The sequence below is a fragment of the Alexandromys fortis genome, unplaced genomic scaffold (genome assembly GCF_014885135.2).
Source record: "Alexandromys fortis isolate MF-2015 unplaced genomic scaffold, M_Fortis_MF-2015_v1.1 scaffold_59, whole genome shotgun sequence".
Lineage (NCBI taxonomy): Eukaryota > Metazoa > Chordata > Mammalia > Rodentia > Cricetidae > Alexandromys > Alexandromys fortis.
In genome coordinates, this window is record NW_026067943.1 from 6,310,358 (window position 1) to 6,329,819 (window position 19,462).

A 19,462-nucleotide genomic window follows, 5' to 3' on the forward strand; every position below is an offset into this window, starting at 1 on the left:
ATATTATATAATTTTATTTATGTATATATAATTTACATATTGAGATCAGAACACTGATACAGAAGAGGTCAAATTCAGACAATGTCTATCATCACCAGGATGCCTTCTTTCATCTCATAGAGCCATGTTCATTATTTTCTTGACATAATTACTATTTAGGTCTCCATTTTGGTAACTTTTCATTTTAATAAATATATTTACACATACATATATATTTATGTATATAATAAAATATACATGTATGTATGTAATTATATAGGATGTAACCTTTGGAAATGGCTTTTTTCGTTTTGCATAATTACCCGTAGATTCATTTAAGATGTATGTATTAATAGATCATTCCTTTTTATTGTTGAGTATTGTTCCATGGTATGCGTATATGGTATGTCTTATGTATACACACACATACACACATAAACATATATCACATTTTATATGATAGTCTACCTATTGAAGGACATGTTGCCTTTTTCCAATTTTCAGCTATCAACTTCTCTAAAGACTTGCGCACTTGTTTATGTACAATGTAAATTTTTATTTCTCTGAAATAAATTTTTAAATATAGAAATATTGGTTGTATTTTAGTCGTATAATGTGTTTTTATGACAAACAGACAAGCCCTCAACTCAGCATACTCTTCTGCCTCCCTTCCCGCTCTTGGCACAGACAGGTCGCTTCTTCCCTTGCCCCGAGCCTCCACAACCATAGTCTTAGATCTATGTCTGCCGCCAGTCACATTTGCCTGGTTTCTTAGTGAGGTTTCTCTTGCGATAAAACACCATGACCAAAAGCAACTTAGGGAGGGAAGGGCCCCCTTTTTATGTTTAACTGGAATTTTATTCTCAACCTCATACGTAAATAGTTTTTTCTTTTATTGAAATAATTTTTTCATACAAATATATCCTGATAATGGTTTGCCCTCCCTCTATACCACCCAGTTTCTCCTCACACCTCCTCCCATCCATGTCCATCCTCTTTTTGTCCCTCAATAGAAAAAACAAAGGCTTCTAGGAGATAATAATAGAATAAAATAATTCAAAACAAAACAAAATGGCCTAGACACAGAGACCTACACATTCTTACACTCAGGACTACCACAAAAACACAAAACCATGCCTTCTGCTCATTTGTTTTCTTTTCCTATTCTACATATACATACATATATACACATATGTGTATGTATACATACACACAACACATACACACATATGTATATGTCTCTGTTCACATCTGTAGGATGAAGTTTCTCTGATGATGAAGGCACTGTTGAACAAGATACCGATCTATGGGTCGGGGAGCAGGGGGATGGGGAGCGGGGGGCAGATCTATCGAATGTGAGAGGAAGAGAGATGGTGCTGGAATGAGGTTAAAATCCTAATAGAAAACCTCAGCAACAGACTATTGTTAGGACAATTTTGCTCTCACAGCTGTTAATACTGTTTTTTTTTTCATTGTATTTTTGGAATCTTGACTTTGCGGTACAGAATGATTCTTCTCTGCTGGTGTCTCTTTGGAGCTCTACATGTCTCTTATGTTGGAATGTCCCTTCTTTCTCTAATTCTGAAACGTTCTGCTATCCTCTCAGCGAACAGATACCAGGCATGTGCAGCCTTTCCACATTCTGATGCCACATTGCCACATACAAAGTCTATACTCAAGAACCACAGGATTGAATTTTAAAAAATTGGGAAAAAAATTTATAAGTTTATAATTTTGTGCTGGCCATATGTGTAGGCTACATGTGGACTGCTGGCCATGGATTGGTCACACCTGCATGCTTTCTTTCAGTGTTTGTATCGGCACCTTCTCCTCTGTGTGAATTCTTAGGTTTAATGTCTTTATTATGCACCAGGATTCTTGGGTATTCTGGTCATGCTTTTAGTCTCTATCCTCATTGATGTGTGAATGTAAATTTTCGTGAATCCTGTGCTCCACCATCTCTGATATTCTTCATTCCCTTTGGTTATCAGTGATGCACTCCCAAGTGTTTATTTGATTTGCAGAGATTTTGCTTTCAACACATCAGTTTGGCTCTTCTTTTCAAGGTTTCAATATTCATGATGAATTCGTGTTGTTGATTTTATCCAGGACATTTTCCCATTTTTCTGACCTTTTCCTCTGTATTCCTGACTTTCTCCTCTGGGTCCTGGTTTGAATTCTTCTGCAAATTTGTACCTTTTTTCATGCCTACTGTCATTGTTAACAGACAACGTGACATTGTCGTGGAGAATCTTGCCTCTCAGTACCTCTGTACCTCATCAGGTGTGAAGTCAGGATTTTGGGATGAGACATGCTGCCTGCTTTCCTGTGTTCTGTCAATGTCTTCGTTGTGACATGCACATCTTTTTAGACATCTCATCTGGCTTTCTGAGGGGGCAGTCTTCTGGCTGATCAGCTTGCCCTTGGAAGCTCAGTCCCCAGGACCACTCAACAGGAGAAAATAAACGGCTGTATTAACATCAACATGATATTGAATAACCCACACATAATATTGAAATACATTTATAAGTCAGACAACTCACCAATATGTCACCAGTGGCATGAAATGCAAAAAGAACGGTAGAACAGTGTCAAATGCTACTTTGGCTAAGGACAGAAACAGTAAGAATGCAAAATAAAGGAAGGAGGAAGGTATGTGGAGAGCAGGCTATCCAGATGAAAAAAAATGGGCTGGAGAAGAATATCGTGTAAGGAAAGAGAAAATAGAAAGAGATTAAGCAAAAACTCCCAATAATGAAAAATTTAAAAAGCAAAGGGGGAGGGATAAAAATAAAAACCGTGTTAAAAATAAAGCAAAATGAAAACATCACTTAATATAGGGGGTGAAGAAAGAGGAACTTGTGAAAAGAAAGAAATGTTGCCCAATAATGGAAATAATCCATAACCAAAATTAGATGGATGTATAAAGAGGATATAATAAATTAAAATAATTTAGAAAAGAATGCAAGAATTCTGCTAAATGTGTACTTTTTGTTTTGTTTTTGAGACAGGGTTTCTCCTTAGCTTTGGAGCCTATTCTGAAACTAGCTCTTATAGAACAGGCTGGCCTCGAACTCACAGAGATTCGCCCACCTCTGCTTCCTGAGTGCTGTGATTAAAGGCGTGTGCCACCATCTCCCAGCTAAATGTGTACTTTTTAAAAGTGGGATTCACTGAGGAGAAAGAAAAACAAATCGATGGGGTGTTGAAGAATTTCTATGTCCTAAAAACTTGAAGACTGTTTATAGGTGCGAGGAGAGGGAGAGTCTGCGGAGCAGTGTATTTACACGTCGGTGTGCATGTGTGTGTGTGTGTGTGTGTGTGTGTGTGTGTGTGTGTGTGGTGTCCATCAGAGCAGTGTTCAAGCTGGTGGATTTACTCCTTTGTGTACTAGAGCCCTCTACTGGCCACATTTAGCTTTGCACCTGTGATCTCATTTTCCCACAGATCCACCCCCTGCATAACTCTTGTTTAACTGGAGATGTCTTGGGTGTGTGGACTCAAACGCAACACTGAGGTGACTGAATTGTCTTTGTACTTGCAGGGCAGTCACTATGCTGGAGGGGTGCAGCTGTAAATATCAAGCGTATCGTGGAACTTCAGAGTTCTTGGGTTCTCTGGAGCCCTTTAACTTCCCTGTGAATTCCCAATCCTCTTTCTCTATTTCTCTCTGCAATATAATCTATGCTTTCTTATTCCAACTTCCTGCCTTCCTGGCTCATACAGTGACAGCGTCAGCTATCTTACCCAGGACTCCCTTGTTTTCTATATATTGTCATATATGTGAATAAGCACAATAATATGTGTAGAGATAGGAGCAACAGGGCTGCATCCCCGGCACCCGGCCGCCTGCATGGCTAGTTTATGCCCGAAATAATTACACGGAAACTGTATTCTTTCAAACACTGCCTGGCCCGTTATCTGTAGCCTCTTACTGGCTAGCTCTTACATATTAATCTAACCCATTTCTAATAATCTGTGTAGCCCACGAGGTGGCTTACCAGGAAAGATCTTAACCTGCGTCTGTCTGGAGTGGGAGAATCATGGCGACTCCCTGACTCAGCTTCTTTCTCCCAGCATACTGTTCTGTTTACTCCACCAACCTAAGGGTTGGCCTATCAAATGGGCCTAGGCAGTTTCTTTATTAGTAAGAAATCACTCCCACATCATTTCCCCTTTTTCTGTTTAAACAAAAAAGAAGGCTTTCGTTTTAACATAGTAAAATTACATATAGCAAAAACAGTTATCAAGTAAGAATTACAGTTACAATATTTATATCTATTTTATCTTTTATCATAACTAAAGAAAACTATAAATATCTATTCATTCTTCAACTCCATCAGAGACTCCATAAAAATATAATATTACCTAAGCAAACAAGAAGTCCAAAGCTCTAGAAATGACCGAGACATCTCACTGTCTGGACAGTCACCCAAAGTTTTCTTGTACCATTGGGGCATCCATCTTCGGCCTACAGACCCATAGTATCCAGCAGACACCTCCATGAAGCAGGAAATTCCAAAGAGAGTTTAATCATTTTCTTCTGTATCCTGCAGAATGTCTCTCAGACTCTTTCATGAATCAGGAACCTCGAAAGACCATCTGACCTTTGGGCAAGTTCATCAGTCCTCTCTCTGAGGGTTCTCTGTGTTCAGTTTATGCAACAGTCCAGGCAAGAGCAGTTTCTTGCCCAAATGCCTATCCAACTCCATAAGGATCCTCTTCGATGCCCATCTTCCTCTCGAAGTAGCTGGTGCTGCCAGGAGCAGACATGTCTCATTGTCATGAAAAGTCCTAAGTTATTCAAATATTTTAAATGCCATATTTTGTAGCCCTTGAGAGATATGAAGAATGCCTATCTGAAATATATCTCTATATATCTAGAAAATCTAACTAACATGACTACAAGCTTGACTATTATCAACGATTATCCATTAACAACCTATATTTCCTAATTATACAGTACATTTTTAAATGAACTACACAATCACAATACCTTAATCAAGATCAGAAATACATATACATATAACAAAATTGACCGTAAAATCCATACCAATGCAAATTATTCATATCTATATCATATCCCCCTTTAAATGTAAAAGAACATTTATAAACAATATTTTGGGAACATGGGTGCAGTTTTTTCTCTCCAAACTGCTTCCTGCTGAATGGGGGCGCTGTTAATCAGATTATTTAAGGTGTAACCTGTGTGCCAGGTTTATCTCAGTCGGCAGTTGAGTGAAGTAATTTTTTGAGGGTGTTCACAGCAATTTTTCTAAAAAGTAAAAATATAAACAGAAGGAACACTCCCAAATTCCTTCTAAAAACTCACTACTACTCTAATACCAAAACTGAGTAAAGACACAACAAAGAAAGAAAACTACAGGCCAATATTTTTGGTGAATATACATATAAAAATACTCAATGACATACTTTCAAGCAGAATATAGGCATATATCCACAACAATCTTTAGGGTTAATGATGAAAATGTGGGGTTGGTTCATCATATGCAAGTCAATAAATATAATAAGTTATATAAACAGTCTTAAAGACAAAAGTCATATGATCATCTCAATATATGCAGAAAAAGTCTTTGACCTGATTCAATCACCTTGCACAAGAATAAATTGACCAAAGATCTCAGTGAGAAACATTGAAACTGCCGGAAGAAAACATGGGCAGCAACCTACATGATATAGATGTAGGAAAGGATTCTCTCCGTTTACCCAGGAATTGTTGTAGATTATTTCCAATGGCCTTGTAGAATTCTGAAGGACCTGGACACTTTCCTTCAGGCAGTTTTTTTTAATTATTGTTTTGGTTTTGGTATTTGCTATTTTATTGGTCTGTTATGGGTCCTCTTGGTTTTAGTTGGTGATTTGGATGAATTTAGAAGTCCATTCATTTCTTTTAGATTTTATAATTTAGAGGAATATTGGTTTTAAAATCATTCCCTTTCTTTGGTTTCTGCTGTAATGTTTTTCTTGTTCATTTCTGATTCTGCTGATTTGGACTTGAGTCATTTCTTTCTTTCTTCTGGTTAATTGGACCATAAGTCTATCAATTGCCTTTTATCTTTTTAAAAAAGATTTATATATTTTATCCATATGAGTGTCTTGCTCACACGTATGTCTGTGTGCCATGTGTGTGCCTGGTGCATGCAGAGGTCAAAAGAAGTTATTAGATCTCCTGGAATTGGAGTTTTGTATGGTTATGAGCCATCATGTGGGTGATGGTAATAAAACCTGGGTCCTCTGTAAAAGCAACAGTCTCTTAACTGCTGAGCCATCTTCCAGGCCCTTGTTCATCGTTTCAAACAACCTGCTCTTAGGTTCATCTTAATACTGTTTTCTTTGATTCTATTTCTTTCATTTCTGTTCTGATTTTTGTTGTTTCTTCCTGTCTGCTGGATTAGGGTTAGGTTTGTTCTTATTTTTCCAAATTCTTGAATTGTATCATTAAGTCATTTATTTGTGCTGTTTTTGATACTTAAATATAGGCTCTTAGAGCCAAAAATGCCTCATGTAGGATTTCTTTTAATGTGCCCCAGATGTGTTGTCAATTTCACTTAATTCCAAGAAATTTGAATCCCTTTGTTGATTTCTCATTTGATCTACTCATCATTCAGAAATATATTATTTAATCTTTACAAATCTGTGTAGTTTCTAGAGTTTCATCTGTTGTTGATTTTAAGCTTTGCATCATGAAAATAAAGGATATGTGGGATTAGGTTTTCTGAATTTGTTAAGTTTTTGTTGTTTCTTGGGATATGATCTGTTTTAGAGAGTCTTCCATGAGTTGCTGAATACAATATATTTTCATATTCTGTAGTTTCTTTTGATATATGATGTCATTTATTCCTGATACTTCTTTTTCCCAGATAACCTAAGTATTGAAGAAAGTGGGGTATTAAAATCACCTATTGTGTTAGTTTAAATGTGAAGGCCCCCCATAATCTCATAGGGAGTAGCACTATTAGGAGCTGTGGCCTTGTTGGAGTTAGTGTGTCACTGCGGGGGCAGACTTTGAGGTTTTCTATGCTCAGAATGCCACCTGGTGGGTCAGTCGACTTCCTGCTGCCTTCTGGTCAAGATGTATCATCATCATTTGCCTACACACTGCCATGCTCCCTGTCATAATGATAATGGACTGAACCTCTGAAACTGTAAACAAGCTACCCCAATTAAATGTTTTCTTTATAAGAGTGCTGTGGTCATGGTGTCTTTTCACAGCAATAAGAATTCAAGCTAAGACACCTACTGTAACTAAGTTGGATTTTATCTGTATATTTAAGTCTCATAGTATGCTTTTTATGATATTGGGTGTTTGATCAAACCAGAGTTTGATGCATTGGGTGTTTAGGATTGCAATATCTTCTTGATCAATTGTTTCCTTAATTATAATAATGTGTCCTTTATTTCTTCTGATTAGTTTAATTTGAAGTCTATTTTATCAGATGCTAGGATATCTACAAATACTGGTTTCCAGATCACATATTTTTGCTGTCAATTTAAAGTGGAGCCTATCATTAAAACTAAGAGTAGCTTCTTGTAGTCAGGGCAGTCGCTGCCTTTTTAAAGAGAGAGCGTCCATGCCCCAATGGGCTGGTATCTCAGTGGTAATAGCTGAAGAAGCGGAAGGAGCTCCCGCAGCATTTCTTGAGTATCACTCAGACATTTATTGTTAATTCTCTCTAATGCACTGGTTTTTGTGTGTCTTCTATAAAGCCCTTGAATTCTTGGGTTTATGATTGTTCTTTGAAACTCTGTGTCCTGGATTTCATCTAGGTCATTCTCATTAGAGAACATTCCTATAGAGCTAGGTTTGAAGTGGGACACACTGTCTTGTTCTATTATGGTTTTTTTTTGTTTGTTTGTTTTTGTGATGTGACCTGGACATGCGAACTTTCACTGGACATGTGTCTGGGGTAAACATCTAGCTTACCTCAACCGAAGCTATATGACTGGAGTGTACAACTACTATAGGAGCTGCTAAATTTGGTCTAGGTCTGCCAGTGTGGAAATGGGACATGGGTAGTCTAAGGTCAAGGGAGGTCACCTGGTAGCACTGGTGTGTGAGCTGAGATTTTGGAGCCAAAGTCAGGCCTGAGATTGTGGAGATGGTGGGGGCAGGCTTGGTTCTGAGGGGACGAAGCAGGCAAAGCAATACAGGGTTTGTGTGTTCAGTGACAGGTCTGGGAGCATGAATATGGTGTGGGGCAGGCTTCATTTTAGGGAACTCACAGGTATAAGCCAGTGCAGAAACTGTGTATCTGGAGTTTGTGAGTTTGGGCTATGCCTGTGAGTTCGGGGTAAAATATGAACTTTGAATTATGACTTTGAGGGACAATCATGAACCTAAAGGAATTTCATAAAATTTTATTTGTGGTTATATAATGATTTAGTTCAACTGAAAGAAAAGATCTAGGTAAGGTACCCCCTTTCTGTTATCACTGAACTCAGGTGACTAAAGCAGACACGGGTGAAAGTCCAAACCGACCTCACAGTGAGATCTGATTTCAAAACAAACAATAATCAATCATAATCTTTTCAGAGGTATTTCTTCTGAAGATAAGACAAGCATACTATATCCTGAAAACTGGGGCTAAATGCACGAAAAATTAAAAACTGAGCCACAGGTTTTAAAATGGATTATCAACTAGAAGGTAACTGTAATTGAAAACACAATTCTACCAGGAAGCACAATCTCTAATTGGCTTGAATTATTTTCATTAATAACTCAAAGCAGGTAAACAGCTCATATTCTACACTCCTGAATCTGAAGAAACTCCTATGAATGAGTATTAAGTATGACTCCCTTCCAGCCAACTTATATACATTTTTCTTGGTAACAGGTTCATCATAGAAATCAATAACAAATAAATGAATAATAAAAAATAAAATAACAGGCATGGGAGGCGGTAGCCATTTTGATATTTTAGAGAATGAACTGAGTTCCCAAACAATGTATTTCACTTTTGCATTGCAATGAGGCATCCATGTACAGTTGAGCCCAGTTACAAGAGGAGAAATGGAGGTGATGTACATTGTGACGTATATTTTACAAGACAGAGGATCATGTTTCCTTCAATAGTCATGGAGGGAACATGGGCAAAGTATTGGTTATCTTTACTAATATTTTCAAACCTTCAAATTCAAATAAAATCACTAATTGTTTTAGTTTTTTACTGTCATTGGTAAGTAGCTATTATTTCCGCTAAAATAATACTAATTTGTGGAAGACAGCACAATTTAAATTAAATGGTATAGTTCAATATATTTCAGGAATTTCAAACACACAGTTCCTGTCACTTGAATGAAAAAGTTCAATAGATTTTATAATCAAAATCTATTGCCATGCTGGGTTGTGAAGGTTCATGCCTTCAATCCCAGCACTGAGGAGGCAGAGGCAGGTGGATTTCTGTGAGTTTAAGGCCAGGTTTGTCTACAGAGCGAATTTCAGGACAGCCAGAATTACACAGGGAAACCATGCCTTGAAAAACAAACAAAAATGTATTGGCAGGAATACGTGGACTAAAGAAAGTGGATTAGGCACACACGCTGCACTGAAATGTCTCCACGAGCCAGCAAACAGCTGTATTTTATGGAGATATTTACACGGAAGGCATGTGGATTTTGTCATTCTGATCTGCTAAGGCTTGTGCACTTGTTAAATTAGAGAAAAATATTTTTTGATGATTTCCACCCCAAGGGCACACGATGTTTTCTTACCTTGACATTTTTATTCTGCACACAGCCTCCCTCAGAGCCCGGTGGACCTGCTTGTTGCGCAGGGTGTAGATGACAGGGTTCAGAAGCGGGGTCAGCACTGTGTTCACGAGAGCAGCCGCCCTGTTGGATTCCAGCCGGCTTGACTGCTTTGGTTTCACATATATAAACACGCAGCTGCCGTACATGAGAGAGAGGACGATGAGGTGGGATGAGCAGGTGGAGAAAGCTTTCTGTCGCTCCCTGGCTGAGGGGAGGCGCACAATTGTGACTACTATGCTGCTGTACGCAACGATGGTGACAGTGAGGGACGAGAGAAGGATAAGCAAAGCAAGGCCAAAGGTCAGAGTTTCCGCAGATCTGGTGTCTGAGCAGGAGAGGTGGATCAGAGGGCCAAGGTCACAGAAGAAGTGTGGGATGACATGGGGGCCACAGAAGGATAACCGGGACACCTTCACTACTACCCAAGTGATAAAGGCAAAGGTCACAGCAAGGCAGGCCGTGATTAGGAGGGTGCAGGTCCTCGGGTTCATGATGGTGGGATAATGCAGAGGCTTGCAGATAGCCACACACCTGTCCACTGACATCACGGCTATGAGAAGGAAGCCAAAGGCCCCAATGAATACAAAGACGAAGGCTTGTACGAAACAGGCAACAAAGGAAATTGTTTGCTTCCCTAAAAGAAATATAGCCAACAATTTAGGAATAACAGCACTGGTAAAGCAACACTCAAAGAAGGAGAAAATGCCGAGGAAAAAGTACATGGGGGTTTTCAGATGGGCACTGGTGCAGACGACAGAGACGATGACCACATTGCCTGTGATGGAGGTCAGGTATGCCAGCAGGTGCACTGAGAAGAGCAGCCTCCCCAGGCGCTGGACAGCAGGAAATCCCTCCAGGGTAAACTCCTGGACAGTTGTCCCGTTCCCCATGTCTACTGTCTTCACTTATGATGAAGAGATCACAGAGAGCAGAGATGTTCTCACAGTACACACAACCAGGTCATCCAGCAGCCTGTCCAAAGTGTGGTGACGATTAAATATGATGAAACATGTTGTTCTCTTTGCTTTTGACCTACACCTGTGTGCTTATGTCATAAACCCAAGTGTAACTATACTATCATAATTATTGGCGTATTGCTCTTTGATTCAGCCATCTTTACTGTCACCTTTATAACCATCGCCACCACCACTTATGCTGCTATCCTGGCCACCTGGAGGCAGTATTCCTCTCTGTCCCCACAACATCATGAGTATTAGATTCTTGCCACTCTGCCTCACCAGGAGGAGATCAAAAGTGTCAGAATCTCAGAGAGGTTAGATAATATAACAGAGATATCAAAGACTGAATTCTTACTGCTTTCCAAAATTCCTGCTGATTCTCAATACTATGACCAAGTATTTTTAATGTCTTAAATTTGCATTTATTTATTGTTAGCATAACTCACATTTGTGGCGGTAAGAGGACAATTTGCAGAAGTCAGTTTCTTCTTGCACCTTATTGGTCCTGGAGATCAAATTCATTCCATCAGGCTTGGTGGCAAATACCCAAACTCATGAAGGCAATATTCTTTATTGAAAACCTTTATATCTGACCTTGCTGCTTCATACCTTTCTCTTTTGTGATCCCACATAACTGAGTGTAAAATTATTTGTGTTCACTTATACCAAGAATGAAAATCTCCAAAAACACAGGACTAATATATCTTTGATGATTTCCCCATAAAAACGTCCAACTGACAGTCTCTCCAATGTATGTGACAGATACACTCTACTGACCCCACGTTCTCATCCTTCAGGTAATAGTAATGGCGTATGGTGAACCTAAGGACAGTATGATCCTTACACTAGATCTATTCCAGCACAACCATCTAACAGAAGGACACTGAGATGACCGGGCTCTAGGGACATCACTGTTGCAGTGTAAATCAAAGTCTTAACCTTGTTCTTCTGGGCTCCACCCTAGCACATAAGATGCTGGTGATGGTAGTCTTTCAAAGCATTAACCTTCACTCATAGCAGTGGTCCCAATTTTATCATCCTCTCCTCCATCTCATCTGAGTGCCGAGTTCCTGGAAGCAGGGTGTAATTGGTGTCTGTCCCACACTGTCATGGCCGAGACCTGAGTGTACTGTTTACCTCGCTCTTCTTCATGCTTCAGGACCTGAGGAGCAGCCTAAGAATATTCTGGCACACTGCTCACCTCTTGGGTGTGCAACTGACCTTTCTGCTGCATAGCTTTCTCCTTTGTAATCCCACATCTCTAAGCGCAGAATCATTTGTGTTCAGTTACACCAAGAACAAAAATCTCCAAAAACACAGGTCCAATATGTCTTTGATGACTTCCCCACAAGGATTTGGTCACTAGTATGAGGTCCCCAGCCAGGGATCCGGGTGCTCTCAGAGCTTGTTATGAGTGGAAGGAATAAGAAAGAAATGTTAGGCACAGTTGGGCTCCCTAGAGACGTCTAATTGGTCACTTTTGAGAACAAGAGTTATTGGTGGAACCTTGTTTCCTGTCTGGGGTGACAGGTAGTGCATACCGTCCTCTGCTGAGACTTTTCTCTCTAACTCCCTAAGGATTTCTCAGATCCCAACTTGCAAAGTTTCTAGTTATTTGAGGTCGAAGTCCAGACTTACATTTTCTCCATATGATGTGTATACTGAGACCAGGGCACAGTCCAAGTGCAAACATGTGATCATAAGAAACTGGTCCCTGCATTTTGTTTTTGTCAGACTTATGGAGATGATACAGAAGGGAGATGTGCAAAAGAGAATGGATTTCCCCTTCAACTGTTCATCTATGCATGTGATAATTACATTTTAATTATATTTTATCCTGATAAATGAACAATTAGAGTGGAAATTTGCATATATAAGGTTAATATACATGCACATATGGGCACCAGTTACTGCTGCTTTTTTTTATGATCAGAATATTTTCTTTGCTAGCCCAGCCTCCTTAAAGAGGGAAATGCAATCCCTGCTTCTCCACAAGGAGAAAGGGAAGATCATATATCTCCTAGCACCTAAAACCTACCTGATCCTTCGCTGTGTGTGTGTATGTGTGTTACAAGGAGTGGGCCCCTTGTTTGCCTCGGCTGCTCGGCTAGCTTACACCTGATATAACCACACAGAAACTGTATTAATTAAAACACAGAGAGTCTGTATTATCTATATTATTGTGTTTTTCTTTATTCATTAACCAATGAAAGCAACACATGAACAGAAGAGCCTCCTACACCGTGTGTGTGTGTGTGTATTTGATGCATTATAACTGTATTGCTGTTTGTGTGTGTGTGTTTGATGCATAACAATTGTATACATTTACAGAGTACAATGTGACATTTTAGGATATCCACACAGTATTTCCATGGTTACGTCAGAGTAGTTGGCACAATTTGTTTCCTTGTGTCCAGATTATTTTAAATCTTTTTGACTGTTTTATAATCCTCAATGAATTATTTTCAACCATAGCTACCCTTCTGTATAATCAAGAAATGATTCTTTCTGTCCAACTGCTCTTCTATTCTCATTAAGCACCTTTGACCTGCCCTACCCTTCTGTCTGTTGTGCTGGTGTCTGTTACTTGGTTCCTTAAGTCTGTGAAAGCAATGTAACAAAGTGCTTCCACATGCTAATGAGACATGGTTTCTCATCTTCAGTGCCTGTCTTATTTCACTTACCATAATATACAGATTTATTCAGGCCACTGAACATTTCATAATTTCACCTTAGTGCCTGATTACCAAATGCATCTGTAATGAGTGAATCCCCTTGTAATTAATCGATGTAGGCAGATATTGCTGAAAGACACATGAGCCACATAAGAGAGAAGCTGCTACTTAGCAACCTTTGGTCTGTGGGCTGTTTTTCTTGGCTTCCCAGGTTTGCTGCTGGGAACTGGTCTCTCTCTCTCTATTCCTGCAGCTTGTGGCTCTATGGTAAAATCCAAGGACCACACATTTTCATTACATGATGTAGAGAAGCTGGAACTAGAAGCATCCTTCCTGCTAGCTAGCTTCTGTAGTTCCAGAAGATGCTATACCTGCAATTGGGAAGAAAGGGCATCTACAGTCTTAATGAACTATGAACCCAATGAACTGAAATGCCACCTTACCATGAAAGAAGTGCCCACTGGAGGCATGACTGTTATGGGAGATCCAACAGTTACTGATTGATTATGAGGCCTACTCCACAGGAGAGAATTTATATCTAGTACTGTTAACCCAGTTAAAAATATCCATATCTTACGACCTAGGGAGGAACTTACTGTTGTTGTGTAGCTGAATTAACACAGCCCCCAAATGCTTTCTAAATACTTACATTCAAACCCACAGACAAATGCTACACTCTGTCTTAACCAGCGCTTTGTTTTTTCAATACTAGGTTGTGAGGTGACATCTTGGAGGTGTGTTTGAAGCTGCCATTATCAGCCCAATGTTACAAAGTCAAGGCAAACATTGCAGAAGTTTTCTTCAGTGTTCCTATGATTTCCACAAATGAATAAAAAGACCAGCTGTTCCTAAAATATTGGCCCATTCTGCTTGAACCCATGCAAACCTAGACTTCTGCTTTGTAACCTCTTGGCTTCTTTTCTTAAAAATTGGTTGATTTCAAAAGGTTGATTACTAGATTTCAAAAGGCATGTATCTAACATACCTAACCATATCCTTTCCCTACCCCCCCTTCATAGTATTCTTCCCTCCTCACCCTATCCCTGCCCCCCTCCTCCTCATAGTATCTTCCCCCAGGCAGCTTCACTTCTACTTCCATGTCATACATGCACATGTTTATGCATAAAATCTAACTTTAAATACATAAAATCTTATGTATAAAATATAGAATCCGAAAAAATAGAAAATAATATTTGTCTTCCTGTGTATGGATTAATTTATTTCACCCCAGAATCTTCAGTTGTAATCATTTTCCTGCAAATAACATAATATCTTCTTCTGTACAGTTTCTGTGCCACAATCTGTTTATATGTTCCTGTATTCATGGACATCTAAATTGATTCTATGACTGCTATTGTGAATAATATTGTCATATATATTGACACACGAGTATACTAGTATCTCACAATGATTTCTTTCTTCTTCCTTTGGTTTTTCGAGACAGGTCTTCATTGTGTAGCCCTGGCTGTCCTGGAACTTGCTCTTAGACCAGGCTGGCCTCAAGTTCAGCGATCCACCTGCCTCTGCCTCTCCAGAGGCAGGGATTAAAGGCGTGTGCCACCACCACTCAAATCACATTGGTTTCTTTCACCACAGAACTCTGGAGGGTTGTTCAAGGTACTTCAAGTTATTTGCAAAACTTGTGGGGAGGTGTATCCTTAGATCTATTACACAATCATTTTTCTGACTTTTGTCACCGCTTAGAGACCAGTTTTAAAAAGAATTCTCAATGTAATCTTTTAATATATTATTACATCAATATACATAAATGATCCATATTTTTGACAAAAATATGCAAATATTTTGCACGAAAAATTTAATTACATTACAGAAATGAAATAAGGCATACCAAAACTCAATCAGAAGACTCATAAATATTTATTTTTCAACTACATAATACAAAGATATATGTTATATTTTAGGAAAAAAATATATGAAGCCATAAAGGTTGAAAGCAAGAGGACAGAAAGATTACATTTTGTAAACAATTACTATAAAAACAGCTGGTAAGGAAATGACAGTACTGGTACTGAATTGAGTTATATTCTTAGGTAGGAAAAACAAATATATATTGATCCTAATTTGATATCATGTAAAAATGAAATCAGGAAATGAAAGAAAACAAATCCAGATGTTTAATAGATCTAAAATAAGTGATTTAACAACTTATTGTTCAAAAGAAAATATTGTAGAATATATTTTATTAATTTTTCTTTATTTTATTAAAACTTTTAACTGAAATATAATTACATCACTTTCCTCTTTCCATGACCTCCTTCCAACCCTTCTCATTTCACCCCACCTCCAAAACTCCCTGTACTATTATGCTTCTCAAATTCATGGCCTCTTTTTTATTATTCTTGTTACACATATACATATGCATAATTATATAAATATAATTCGCAGAGTCAGGTTAGTGTGGCCTATGTGTATATGATTTCAGGATGAACCACTTTGTCTTGAAAAATCAATTAGGGGCTCATCCTGGGAGAGGCTAATGCTCCCTCTCTCTGCTGTCAGTTGCTTGTAGCTCTTGTCTAGGTGTGGGAACTGTGAGATTTATCCTTTCTGCATTAGCATATCTACTGATATTACCACTGTTCAGATCTTGATTAGGCAGACAAATTGTTGAGGTATCATGGGTGCAGTTTCTCTGTCATTTCGTGGAGACACAATCTCACAGCAGACTCCCTGGTCCTCTGGATCTTGAAATCTTTTATTCCCTCTTTCCCTATGGTCTCTGTAAAGGTTGTGTTGTAGACATATTCCCTGAGGCTGGTCTCCACACAATCCATTGATTTCTGTATTGTGATCAGTGTGGTGTCCTGTAATTGTCTTGATTTGCTGTAAAGAGGAGCTTCTTTGATGACGTGTGAGAGCTATACTTATGTGTCGGGAAAAGGGTACATTTTAGAATGCAGATAGGGATTGGTTGTCCAGTAAAGTGTTTCTAAGACATTGCATGATAAAACTAACTTTAAGCAACATCCATCTACAAATCCAGCCCTACAGATGACACTAGAATGAAAATTTCAACAGGAAGAGAATAATAACTCCAAAAATACAGAATAAATAATCCCAGACAAGCAAATCAAAAAATGGAAAACACACATGCACACACATACACACACACACACACACACACACACTATCACCACACCAAAAACATAGGAATCAACAAACAGTGCTCATTGATTCATTGATAACTCTCAACACCAATGGTCTCAATTCCTCAATAAAAAGACATAAACTAACAAATGGATGCAAAACCAAGATCCATCATTCTGCTGTAGGTTAACATCGAGAATAGACATCACCTCAGGATTAAACAATGGAAAGAAATATTCCAAACAATAGAATCTAAGGAGCAAGCCAATGTAGCCATTTTAATATCTGATAAAATAGACTACAAACCAAATCTAATCAGAAGAGATAGGAAAAGGCACTACCTACTCATCAAAGGAAAAAAAATCTACCAAGGACTTTGCAATTCTTAACATCTAGACATCAAACACAAGGACACCCAAGTTAATAACAGAAACACTACTACAGCTTAAATATATACTGACCCTCACAGACTACACTGATAGTAGGAGACAAGAAAATTGACCACATATTCAGACACACAACAAACCTCAAATGATTCAAGAAAATTGAAATAACATCCTGAATCCTATTTGACCATTACAATTAAAGTTGGTTATTAACAACAACAACAAATGTCCAGAAAGTTTACAAACTCATGGAAATTTAATAATTCATTACTGAATGAAAAATTGGTCAAGAAAGAAATCAAGAAAGAATTTTAAGACTCTCTAGAATTGAATAAAAATGAATATACAACATACCCAAACTTATAAGACACAAAGAAGGTTGTTCTATGTGGCAAGTTCAAAGCATGAAGTGTTTACAAAAAGCAGCTGAAGATACCTCATGCTAGTGAATTAACAGGAACCTCAAAGCTCTAAAACAAGAAGAAAAATTCACATTCATCACATTCAAAGGGAGTATATGGGAAGAAGATGAAGCAGAAAGAACGAGAACTGCGGCTGCTCATGCTTGGCTTGGACAATGCTGGCAAAACAACCATCCTTAAGAAGTTCAACGGGGAAGATGTGGATACCATCTCCCCAACACTGGGCTTCAACATCAAAACCCTAGAACACCGGGGCGCCTGGCTGGAGCAACCCTCCTCATCTTTGCAAACAAGTAGGACCTGCCTGGAGCCCTGTCCTCTAATGCTATTCAGGAGGCTCTGGACCTGGCCTCCATCCGCAGCCACCACTGGCGCATCCAGGGCTGCAGTGCCATCACCGGGGAGGACCTGCTGCCTGGTATTGACTGGCTCCTTGATGACATTTCCAGTCGTGTCTTTACTGCCGACTGAGCTTCTCCAGTGTCCCCAGCTCACTGTCCAGGCCCCTACCCTCATCAGACACCAGCTTAGGGGGACAGGCACCAACCGGCAAGACTAACACTCCCAAACCTGCCGTGATCTGCTGCTGCTACTGCTGCTGCCCCCCGCCCCCAGGCGAAGGCTGTCACCCTGGCTCCCAGAGTGGCCTGCATCTGCCATGCCAAGAGGAAAGGCTGGACTGGGAGGGATTATTTGCTGCTACCAAGGTCCTGGGTGTCGCCTCTGTCCAGCAGTGAGAATAAAGCACTCCTTCCCCCCCCCAAAAGGGAGTATTTGGCAAGAAATATGCTCTCATATAAAATTAATAAAATATAAATAAAACAACATAAAGGATCAATGAAACAAAGAGTTGGTTATTTGGGAAAATTCATAAGATTGATAAGCCCTTGGCCAAATTAACTAAAGGGCACAGTAAAAAATCCAGGTTAACAAAATTAGACATGAAAGGGGGACATAACAGACACTGAAGAATTCTAGAGCATCATAAGGACATACTTTACAAAGTTGTTCCCAATTGAAAAATCTAAAAGAAATGGATAATTTTCTGTAACAGGAACCAGCAGGCCGCTTGTTATCCCAGCTTCCCCGGTAGCTTACACCAGAAATAATCACATAGAAACTGTATTCATTTAAACACTGCCTGGCCCATTAGTTCTAGCCTCTTATTGGCTAACTCACACATCTTGATTCAACCCATTTCTAATAATCTGTATGTCACCACGAGGTTGTGGGTTACCAGGAAAGATTCAGCATGTTTGACCTGGCATCTCCATGGAGGCTCTCTCCTGTCTCTCACTGACTCTGCTTTCTTCCTCCAAGAATTCAGTTCTGTCTTCTCCACCTACCTAAGTTCTGTCCTATCAGGCCAAGGCAGTTTCTTTATTCAACCAATGAAAACGATGCATAGACAGAAGGACCTCCTACACCAATTTTCTCTATACATATTACTTACCAAAATTAAATCAAGATCAGATTGGCAATTTAAACAAACCTATACCCCTGAGTAAAATAGAAGCTGCAATCAAAAAGAGCCTAGGGTCAGATGGTTTTAGCACAGATTCTACCAGACTTTCAAGGAGTTAACACCAATACTCCCCAAATCATTGCACCAAATAGAAACACAAGCAACATTGTCCAATTTGTTTTAAGAGGTCACAGTTACTCTGGTACCCAAATCACATAGAGACCCAACAAAAAAAGAGAACCACAGACCAATTCCCCTTATGAAAATTGATGCAAAATTCTCAATAAAAAACAAATTCAATAACACATAAAAAGATCACCCACCATGATCAAGTAGGCTTCAGGCCAGTGATTGTATACACACACACACACACACACACACACACACACACCACACCACACCACCACCACCATATAATCAAACTGAAAAACAAAACTACATGATCATCTCATTATATTAAACAACAACAACAATAAAACACCTTTGAAAATTTCAACATCCCTTCATGTTAGAAGTCCTGGAAAGACGAGGGAATACAAAGAACATACCCCAATATAACAAAGGAGTTTCAGCAAGCCCATAGCCAACATCAACTTTAATGTAGAGAAACTCAAAGCAGTTCCACTAAAATCAAAAACAAAACAAGGCTATATATCTTTTCTCTCCCTATCTATTCAATATAGTCTTTTAAGTCTTA

General features: G+C 39.0%; 1 protein-coding gene and 1 pseudogene across 1 annotated transcript; one reads left to right on the top strand and one right to left on the bottom strand.

Annotated features, from left to right (window-relative positions):
• Positions 1–9,707: 9,707 nt before the first annotated feature.
• LOC126505453 (olfactory receptor 6M1-like) lies at positions 9,708–10,640 on the bottom strand. Its single transcript, XM_050148375.1, has one exon. It carries the CDS (start codon positions 10,638–10,640, stop codon positions 9,708–9,710), a length of 933 nt encoding a protein of 310 aa, XP_050004332.1.
• Positions 10,641–17,405: 6,765 nt separating this feature from the next.
• LOC126505458 (ADP-ribosylation factor-like protein 2) lies at positions 17,406–17,907 on the top strand (annotated as a pseudogene).
• Positions 17,908–19,462: the final 1,555 nt, after the last annotated feature.

Bases quoted from the DNA above. Each gene is read 5' to 3' on its own strand.
- LOC126505453 (XM_050148375.1), bottom strand. From the start codon at position 10,640: ATGGGGAACGGGACAACTGTCCAGGAGTTTACCCTGGAGGGATTTCCT.